At 31.7% G+C, this 11,456-nt stretch overlaps 1 protein-coding gene across 3 annotated transcripts; it reads left to right on the forward strand.

Moving 5' to 3' along the window:
* The first annotated feature begins 2,566 nt into the window (after positions 1-2,566).
* Positions 2,567-10,492, forward strand: LOC121447558 (pancreatic alpha-amylase-like). Of its 3 annotated transcripts, none has more exons than XM_041650871.1 (10): positions 2,567-2,734; positions 3,041-3,187; positions 3,903-4,091; positions 4,694-4,924; positions 6,072-6,205; positions 6,859-6,981; positions 7,074-7,173; positions 8,562-8,680; positions 8,789-8,914; positions 10,303-10,492. In XM_041650871.1, the coding sequence occupies exons 1-10, from the start codon at positions 2,567-2,569 to the stop codon at positions 10,490-10,492; spliced, it is 1,527 nt and encodes a 508-aa protein (XP_041506805.1). The 3 variants fall into 3 exon arrangements, with proteins under 3 accessions (XP_041506805.1, XP_041506814.1, XP_041506822.1); XM_041650880.1 differs by having other exon boundaries at positions 4,694-4,759; XM_041650888.1 differs by lacking the exon at positions 4,694-4,924.
* Positions 10,493-11,456: the final 964 nt, after the last annotated feature.

Consider the following 11,456-nt stretch of genomic DNA (forward strand, 5'->3'; position numbering starts at 1 on the left):
AGTATTTTTTAAAGTAATAAAAATATAAAAGAAGAAAAATATCATGTGAATAATGTATCCAAGTATGGAATTCTCAATTAAAAGAAATAAATGTAAAAATAAAATAAAAACAAAGTGCCAAAATGGACTTAACCTTTTCATAAAAAAAAAAAATGTCTTAGTGACTTTGAGTTAGCCCATCCACCTTTACAACTTTGACACCCTTTAACCCTCAAACATTCCATATATTGTCTAAAGCACCACTTGACTTCTAAAACTTTTCTTATCCTGGTCCAACTTTTGATATATTATTATCATTTATTTATTTATTCTTTTGGATTTTTCGAGACAGGGTTTCTTCATAGCTTTTTTTTTTTTAATTTTTGTTCCTGTCCTGGACCTAGCTCTTGTAGACCAGGCTGGCCTTGAACTCACAGAGATCCTCCTGCCTCTGCCTCCCGAGTGCTGGGATTAAAGGCATGCGCCACCATCGCCCGGCTTGATATATTATTTTTTTACTGAAAAGAAATTTCACCTTATTTATTATTTAAATTCAATCCCATCATTTAAATATCACCCATTCCTGTAGGTCTGCATTGAATTTTGTGTTAACAAGATCTGACGCAATTTATCCATAGCACTCTTAAATTTTCAAATATTGAACTTTATTACCATTTGTTTCAGTGCATGGGCTCTGACTCCTCTAGGTCATAATAGTGCCTCTAGAACACATCTAAGAGAATTAAATATAAATCATGTATATGTCTTAAAATTTAAAATTGTCAATTAAAATGAAGCACAAACACAAGAATAAATGTTAATAAAATAGTTTTATTTTAATGTATAATGAAATGTTCTTTAAAGATGAAAACAATATGAAATAATTATTCCCTTCTATTAGTATACTAACAAAAAAAGCAAAGTTTATCTTTTAGGAGCCATAAATTCTCGTTAAACTAACAACATTTCACATTCAATAGCCAATTATTGATAGTGTCTCATATTGGAATGCATAGTTTAGTATTATATTGTAATAAATAGTTCATTATAATAAGAACACTAAATTGCAAATGAGACCTATTATGCTTTTCTGATATTTATTATATGGACATGACTGAATTCCTCAGTTGCTTTGGTCCATATTTTTATGTGTATGGGGATTTTTCAGGACTAGAATTGAGTGAATAAGGCAATTTCTAATTTATTGTTCATTTATGAAAAAAAATGAGGACGTTACTCATTTCAAGAACTTGGCCAATACCTGGAACTTAGAACATAAAAGTTTGTCTATACAGTCATTATTGAGCACAGAACACATTATTGTTATTATAGCATTATGTAGTCCTCATAGAGTCTCAATGGTTCTCTTCCTATTCAGAATGGTGTCACATGGCCTGATTCAATAACCTCATCTGATGTCAGTTTCCCCTTTCATAGAAGCTTTAATGCTATTGACATTTCTGTTGTTTTTAATATTTCTACACAATTTTAAATTCTTTTCATCTGTAAACCTTACTTTGCCATGATTCTTATTCTGTGGAAATCAAAGCATCCTCTGCTACTCATTATTCAAACCAGTGGCAAGGTCCCACTCTTAGGAGTAGTCCCCAAACAATGAGTTAGCAAGACATCCATGCTAAACTCACTGTCTTGTCAATTTTGCTCATTATGTTCATTCATCTATGTTATGCTATTAACACCATTAATGCTTTAGAAATAATTAAGCTGTTTTTTTAATCTAAAAGAAAGTTCTAGAATAAGAACCTGCTTTGTTCATTATTATGTCCCTCACATCATCAGTCTTTGGCAAAATGAGAACACTAACTCATCACTTGCTAAATTGAATGGTCAGTTGTTTCTTAACCTATACAATATTTTCTTTCATACGATTTTAAGTACATTGTTAAAGGCAATGAATTTTTACTTTTTATTAAATACTATTTCAGGAAGTAAAGATACTTAGCTCTCACAATAAACTTTACTGCTCTGACCACTGATTGATCCTATGGTTTGATAAAGGATAATTCCATATACCTATGATCCAGAGGCATTTAAATTTAATGTTATCCCTTACATACTTCTTATTAATTTGTTTGTTTTGAGGGCTTTCTATATATATTCTGCTGACTTCCACTATATTCTATTTTTCTTTCTCCCTCATACTGAGTTATTGGGTACATGCCATCATTCTTTTCAATTTCTTAATAATCAATGATGTTATTAAAATACAAAAAAATATAGGGAGCATATGCTGAATTGATGATCCCATGACTATTTGTAATGGGGAATACAAAGATTTAAAGATGGAAAGTCCTAGACATATTTGGTTTAAGTTGCAATGTATTATTGAAGGACATAACAAACAAGATGTAATACCAGTCAAATAATACTTGACCTTAAAAAACATTAAGTTTATTCTCCATGGGAGTTTCTGAATATCCTTCAGCTGCTCACACCATTGCTGCTAATCTTGTTCAGATTATAGCTTGTACTCTAAATATTTATTCTTGAACATTTACTTTGCAAAATGTACCTCTTTCAGAATATAAAGAGGCACTAGAGAGAACTCTGACAACTTTAAAGCAAAATGAAGTTCTTCCTGTTGCTTTCCTTTCTTGGGTTCTGCTGGGCTCAGTATGACCCACACACTCAATATGGACGGACTTCTATCGTCCACCTGTTTGAGTGGCGCTGGGTTGATATTGCCAAGGAATGTGAGCGATACTTAGGTCCTAAGGGATTCGGAGGGGTTCAGGTAAGATTTGTTTAAAATTTAAATGAAGAGTTTACTGTGCTCACATAAAAGTGTATTCTAGTAACAGTGAGTTTGGAGGATAATTTATTTTCACCCATAACTTTCCTGTGGAAGAAAACATTTTGCTGGCGACAACTTCTTTTTACTTAAATGTTGGGTCTGTAAGTGGGAACACTGTAATGTCCTTCCATATTTTCAGGTTGTTGTTAATGGGCTCAGGGTGAAAAATTACACTGGATTCTACAAGATCGAATTATGAAAGGAAGCTTTATCCAGCACTAATAGAACTAGTAGTTCTATTTGTAGGTCTCTCCACCCAATGAAAACATTGTGGTTAATGATCCACCAAGGCCATGGTGGGAAAGATACCAACCAATTAGCTACGAAATATGCACAAGGTCTGGAAATAAAGATGAATTCAGGGACATGGTGAAGAGGTGCAACAATGCTGGTGTAAGTGAAGTCACATTTTCTATACAGTCATTTTATATAAAATATTTCTTTTTGTTTCAAGTTCTTTTTGGTTGACTAGAAGAATTTAAGTCTCAGAAATCTTACTTTGCATTTTTATCTATTATTCAAAATTTATTTCTGTCTTATTGTTACCTTTAAAATTCTTTAATACAGCAAAATGTTCACTTTTAAAATTAATAACTAAAAATACTTAACAAATTTCTGTTAGACTTTGTGACATATGTGAGGATTAAATCATTTTATATGATTCTGTTTTTTCCCAACTTCTTGGGTTTGCTTTCCCATGATTATTTTTAATGATAAGTATCTATTTTCTCCTAAAATATATATCTAATTACCTTAGTTCTTCAGACACATAACAGATATTGTAATCTAAGATCTTCTAGTGATCCTGCAAAATTTGAAACACAATACTCTCATTTTATACTATTTTTCTTTCTCAAAAATGGATTTTTTGTTTATAATTGCAATAGTTTGTGTTTAGCTCCATTTAAGATTTCTATATTCTTCTCTAAATGTAAGGACTATTGTTGATCTCATTTCATCTTAATTTCCTTTTCTACTTGACTCTCTTTATTCAAATGAATCTATAAGGAATCAGAAGAAATATTTTGGAGATTTTCTAGCATGTTATGAATTTGCCATTGAAACTAGATTCCTGAGTCTATCTGAAGCAAGCACTTTTCTTCTCCAGGTCCGTATTTATGTGGATGCAGTTATTAACCACATGTGTGGCTCAGACCGTGGTGCAGGGACAAGCAGTACCTGTGGAACTTACTACAATGCCAATAACAGGGAATTCCCAGGAGTTCCATATTCTGCTTTGGATTTTAATGATGAAAAATGCAACCGAGTTATTTATAACTACCATGATGCTTATGAGGTAATAAAAGAAATATTAATCAGAATAAAGAAGCATCTAGGTATCTCAAAGTGCACAATCAATTTATAAATTAACACTAGACATATTGAGATTCCATAGAAAGAGAGGTCACTATGATAGAAAACTTGAAAAATTGAAATGGAAAAATGTGCTAGATTTTTTTGTATTATTTTCTAAGTATAGAGCAAAAGTCAATAATAAAATAGACACATGCTCTTTGGTGACATCGTCTGAAAAATTTAAAAGCATGGTTTTATCAATTGTATAAACATTGCAGAATGGATAGAGAGGAGAGGGAGAAGGGATGGAGACATTAAAGAAAACAGTGGTAGAGAGAGAAATAAAAAGAATTAACCAGATAAAATATTTATCAATCTTATCTGATATTTACTTTATATACCACAGAATATATTTTAAAATCTCTGTCCAAAATAAAACATCAGTACTTCTTATGTTCTCATGTTCTGAGGAAAGGCAATATCCTATGTTCTAAGTAAGACAATATGAAAATATCCACTTATAATTGAAAGAGGAACTGAAGAAAGAAATGAATTAAAAAACAATGCATGACTTTTTACATACATTAATCATTTAAAAAATAGGTCAGAAATTGTCGTCTGTCTGGCCTTCTGGATCTTGCACTTGAGAAAGATTATGTTCGTGGCAAGGTGGCTGACTACATGAACCGTCTCATCGACATCGGTGTAGCAGGGTTCAGACTTGATGCTGCTAAGCACATGTGGCCTGGAGACATAAAGGAAATTTTGGATAAACTACATAATTTAAACACAACATGGTTTTCGCCAGGAAGCAGACCTTTCATTTTTCAAGAGGTAAAAGAACATACATATTCATTTAAAAATTATAATTTAATTGCAATGTTTTTCTGTTCCCTTTCCTTCCTCTATACTCATCCATAAATGATTGCATATATTTTTTAAAGTTTGTAGAATTTCCCTTGACCATTTGTTATTGCACACACACACACACACACACACATATTTGTATATATGTGTGTGTGTGCACTTATATATGCATATATTTATATTTAATAGAATATGAGCATATATACTCATATCCATATGTTCTGAAATAACTTATATGTATATACACATGTTCCTTAATATTATTAAACATATTAAACATTTTATATTTAAGAATATTTGGATATATGTATATGTATATATGAATATATGTTCTTAAATATAATTGATATAGTCTATATTGCTAATAATATATTTATATATTAGTACTAGACAACCAATTGATATGGTCATCTCTGATATCCATCTTTCAATTTCCTCAGTTGCTTATAATTTTTTCTATATTTTTTGTATAGTGTTGAGCCCACATAGACTTTTTCTTAAATGTTATCATTTCGTAAATCACATAGTAGCTAGGAGATTTTATTAAGCATAAAAAATATAATGCTGGTTAATATCTCAGTCTGTTATACCCTGTAGAATTGTATTGTTTATTAATAGGATTGCAGCTATTCATAGGTAGCATGCTTAGTTCTTTACCACAGCAGGTTCCAAGTTAGTGCACACTTCATTAATTCATTTTCTAACTCTTCAGATACCATTTTAAAAGACAGACCAATCATAATGGTTTTTGCCTCAAGCCAATCTTTCAGAGTTTAAGATTCATCTCATGGTATCAAGTTTGTAAAAGTTTAAACAAATTGATGAAGTTTTCTGCATGGCGATAATATTATTTTACGTTTTCTGGGGATAAGGCTTTGAAGCTCTGTTTCCTTGGAAAAACTATTGAGTTCATAAACACTTCTAATTCTCACTTGACAGCAAGCATTATATCAGTGTGAACTAATTAATTTTTCCCTGTGTCAGCCAGCCTGGAGGATGAAAATTGACCCTGTCTTTCAATATAGTGACATAAGGATTTCTGAATGACATTATATTTAGATAATACGCTCTAAATTTATATTAACAATTACAGCTGACCTAATGTATCTCCTAGGTCATTGATCTGGGTGGCGAGGCAGTTACAAGTAGTGAGTACTTTCAAAATGGTCGTGTGACAGAATTCAAGTATGGAGCAAAACTTGGCACAGTTATCCGCAAGTGGGATGGAGAGAAGATGGCCTATTTAAAGTAAATATACACCATTTCTTCATTTGAGATATCAGATTTCATGCCATTTGATACGAATAAGTTATAGCCTCAACTATTCCCATTTAAATAATTATGAGTGGTTCTAAACTCCACCCAATTTTCATTTCCATTTGTTATGTCAATCACAAGGTAGCCCTGGAAATACAAAAATCCTGTTTGTAGTAAATCCATTACATTTCAGGAATGTTTTACTATGGTCTATTAAAGGTAGGTTATTATTACAAAATAGCTGTATTCATAAGTGATATTTACAATGTGGTCAATTATGAAGTTTACATATTTTATATCAAAAAAGTAATTGAAAAATTTGAGTGATTTTATGATGATTGCACTGCAGAATACTACTCTATATAACGACAAATGGATATTTTGCGTTTTATGTCCATAGAAATACAATACAGTGAAAAAATCTAAAGAAAATAAATATTTTAAGAACAAAAAGGTTATACTGTAACCCCTAAATGAGGATATATAATCATAGAAAATAATTTCATACATATATTTATATATATGTTTATATGTGCCTATAACAGAGATTTAAAATGGAATTGCCATTTATTTAGACAACTGAGGATGCAATATGTAAAGTTAATCTAAACATTGTGAAATAATAACTTGCTTGTTTTATGTAGGAATTGGGGAGAAGATTGGGGTTTTGTGCCTACTGACAGAGCCCTTGTGTTTGTGGACAACCATGATAATCAGCGAGGACATGGTGCTGGAGGAGCATCCATCCTGACCTTCTGGGATGCTAGGTGGGAGAACATTCTTTACTGTTTCGTAACCTGCTTTTAATGATGGCATTACATTATATACTTCTGCTTTAATACCATTTTTAAACTTTCAGAATGTATAAAATGGCAGTTGGATTTATGTTGGCTCATCCTTATGGATTCACACGAGTGATGTCAAGTTATTATTGGGAAAGAAACATCCAGAACGGACAAGTATGTCTTGAAGTTCTTCAATGTACATCTTAATCTAGAAAAGCAAGAGGTTCTGGTTTAATTTCACGTGAAGTTAAAGCATATGATACTAATTATTAATTATTTATTTACCAAGTTTTTATACAGTAAGGACATTGCAAATCTACGTGATTGGAAAAGTAGTAATTTAAATAGGAGAAAGTACAGAATGAAAATAGCTGTTCCTGATAAAATCCGACCATAAAAGTTAACGGGGGATAATGTTTTCTAGCATTGAATAGAATTTCAATTTTTTTCTAAAGCAATGTTAGCATATTATGATACTTTTACTTTTTTTGTGGAAAAAGATGGTAGCTGATTTTAGGGAAATTAAGGAATATAATAGATAGAAATTATGAAAATTACACCACAATGATTTTCTAGGGAGTCAATAAACAATATGTGTTTATAGAATTATAAGCAATATGAGTCGTTATTTAGGTGCCTAAACAGAAAAAAATTAAAATTAATCTAAGAATTACAAATATTATATGCTGTTGGTTAGATATGTATTGTTGATTAGGTACAAAAGCTTAAGAAATTTCAAAATTAGTCTAGAAATTAAGACCATCTGAATGACTATGTGAAGTTTTCTGTTTCAATACAGGAATCTAGAATTATAGAGAAACATCAACTATAAAATATAAATGTTTCTTCTTTAGATATCAGAAAGACAGTTTTTCCTATTTTCCTTTTGAAATGAGTTTGCTTCTGTTTTTATTTAAATTTGTTCTATTCCTGAAGAACCTTCAGGCATGGAATGATCTCTTTTTCTTTTTCATTAATATATTTACAATTTAGACATCTTTAAATATGCATGTATACTTTGTTAAGCTCAATAAGGAAAGTCAGGTTATTTTATAACCACATTTTACCAGCAAGTAGTAAGAAATCAAATAATTTTAATTTAGAAATTGTTATATTAAAAGTCTTTTCATATATGTCCTTAAATTTTTTGAGTAGCCAACAACTATTCCCCTGTTTTATGAAAACCCGAGGCACTTTCATGCAATGCATAACAAAGGAGACTTCTTAGGAAGTGACTGAAGTCTGTTCTCTAATGCCAGTGTTTGGCTCCAATTGTCTTGATGTTAGGTGACAATGAAGAGCTTTTAGTGGTTTTTAGAAGCTACTCCTTTGATAGAAAGTGAAATGTTTAAGAATTGCTACTGTCATTTTGAATTGAGTAGAGAACATGAATTTACACAGAAGTGAAGGACATAGTGAAGGTCTGTAAAACACTGAAGGACTTAGATTAAAATTAGACCCTGCCAAGAAAGAAGTATAATAAGTTTGGTTTGGGTTTGCTCTAGTGGAAAGAATTGTGCAGACCCAAGCATTCAAATAACCTGAATCTTTTAATAATTAAGGATGTGAATGACTGGATTGGACCACCTAATGATAATGGAGTAACCAAGGAAGTGACCATTAATCCAGACACAACTTGTGGCAATGGCTGGGTCTGTGAACATCGATGGCGTCAAATAAGGTGGGAATTACCCCACAGACCTTGTCTAATAAGAAAGTTGTTTAACATTTTGTTTTAAATTGTTGAGTTTTAAGGGTACCAGCATTTCACATGATATTGTGCCTTTAGGAACATGGTTGCCTTCAGAAACGTAGTCAATGGTCAGCCTTTGTCAAACTGGTGGGATAATGGCAGCAACCAAGTAGCTTTTGGAAGAGGAAACAAAGGATTCATTGTCTTTAACAATGACGACTGGTAAGTCAGTATCAGTAAAATTGGGTTCATATACTCATATGCTTAGATCTTTCTTTTATTTTTCTGTTCCTTATCTCTTTTACATGTGAAAAAATTTTAGACAATGAATTTATGCCAAAAATTAAACATTCAGTGTACAGAAGAAAATCAATATTTGCTCATATAATTTTTCCTTTAAATAAAATCTTGTATTTGAGATCTTTGAACAAAGCATACAATGGCAGTAGCATATCTTCATATTTACAAGTTCATTTGACACATTTGACAAAGCATATAAGTAGTAAATATAAGTTTTAACATTATTAGACAATGTTTTATATTAGGAGCGGAGTACTTTCCACCTATATTTGAAAATAACTTACTTTTTATTCATTGTACTTATACACAGTCTTCAATGTTCTATCTCCTGTTTTTTAAATATTTAAAAATACATGTATACTTGCATCTATCTACGAGTGTCTTCAAGGGCTGCTGTGTTTTTTTTTAAACGTTCATTATTTTTCTTCCACTGTGCTTCTTTCATCTGAGTCTTACTCTATGGTTCCCTCATCTGTAGTTGTCTAGCTCAGATAACAGGAGTGGATGCCGAAGTCTTTAATGTCAACAAGTAGAGGTACCCATATTTTCTTGAACTTGAGGCAAGTTGATCTTTGTAGTGTGTTCTAGGGGAGCCAAGGATGTTCAAAGAGACTCTGTCTCTCAAAAAAAAAAAAACTAACAAACACACAAACAATCAAAAATTAATACTTACTCAGAGAATCTCTTTGAAAGCCAGTAAAATGCCTCAATACAAAATCAGCTACCTATCAGATCAAGATTATTTTTCCATATTTTATTGGTTGAAAGCAAAGGAATTTAGGTATATCATTTATTGAAAGAACACATGGCTGGTATTTCAGGAACACCAGAATTACTTTATGCATGCAATTTCCTAATACAAATTTGTATGTATCCATATAAATCCTAGATAATGTTTAATTCTAGAAAAAAATCCTTTATTGTGTCATGTAATCTAATAACTTTGGGAGAAAATGATGCTTTTAACATATTTTGAAGTCATCAGTTTAAATCCAGCAGAGCACAAACTTGAAAGAATGATGGTCCTCAGAGGAGCCCTTTACTACTGAGCATCACTGGGTTCTCTGGCTTTCTTTGATGGGTAGCAGTCACCATAGTCCATGAAACTAACAGACATTTATAATAATATCTTTGGTCTGGAGAATTCTCTTTCTTTTTCACTTGCAGTCTCGTTATTGGGATTTGCTTAATGATACTCTGAATCTTTAGTGATCTATATGACAAGCTTGAAACATTTATTGTTTTATTGATAATGGATCTTCTTGCATTTGAGAGGGTTGAATTTAAGTTACATACCTTTTTTCCCCCAGGCCTTTGTTAATAACGTTGCAGACTGGTCTTCCTGCTGGAACATACTGTGATGTCGTTTCTGGAGACAAGATTGATGGCAATTGCACTGGAATTAAAGTCTATGTTGAAAACGATGGCACTGCTCAATTTTCTATTAGTCACTGTGCTGAAGACCCATTTATTGCAATCCATGTTGAAGCAAAATTGTAAGAACCAAATTAAATAAACATAAAGCATTGACTGTGTTTCCTTTTTCATGTATGCCTTATTATTTTAACTTTTCTCTTGTTCTTTATGATATGTGCATATGTGATGTTTATATCTGAACACTGAATATATAAAGGATTTTGGAACAACCTGTGTCATTGCTTTGCCCCTCTCCCTGTCCCAATGGGCTGTGGGTTCATACTTAAATCAAAAGACTTCCCATTGACCTGCTGAGCAATGTTGCTAGCTCATGAGTAACTTAATTTTATAGTTTCATTCCTTTAATTAAAAGTCAGAAACAATCCACTTAAATGGGCAGAAATTAAAAACTTCACATATATTCATTTGATAACAACATTTAAGATTTTTATATATTAGCAGAACATTTATTTTTCCCAAGAAATTTCTCAGAGCTCTGAATTGCATCCTGACAAATACAAAGCTTTACATTAATATAATTTCCATCATGTACTTTAAGACATTACATGAAAAATTATTTTTAAAAAAATTCACTCACAGTCTAATCACTTATTAAGCATTCCCTTGGCCACTTAGAAATGCATCATTGTTTACTTATTTCTAGCCACCAGTTTATTAAAATTTCTTATATTTCAAGAGAAAACTAATTTTTCCTATTCTAGAGTATATACAGACACATATATGTTGATCATACAACAAAGTACCATAATATTCACTTATTATTTTCTATCTCCCATCTTTCCCATTCCCTTTAAAGTGCCTCTACCCATGCACACAGATGCACCTCTACCCATGCACACAGATGCACCTCTATCCATGCACACACATTCTCAAGTCTTTTTTTGATATCTGACACTTCAGTAAAATGCCATCATGCGAGTGGAAGATTATTTTTTGATAAAAACAAATTACTAATGGATACAGCACTGCAAAATATACCCTCCGTATAGCCCATCAATGACTAACAGCTAATAAGTTTTTCAATAAA

Source organism: Microtus oregoni, unplaced genomic scaffold, assembly GCF_018167655.1.
Source record: "Microtus oregoni isolate MIOR12 unplaced genomic scaffold, Mior012 000000F_ref0000247, whole genome shotgun sequence".
Taxonomy (NCBI): Eukaryota; Metazoa; Chordata; class Mammalia; order Rodentia; family Cricetidae; genus Microtus; species Microtus oregoni.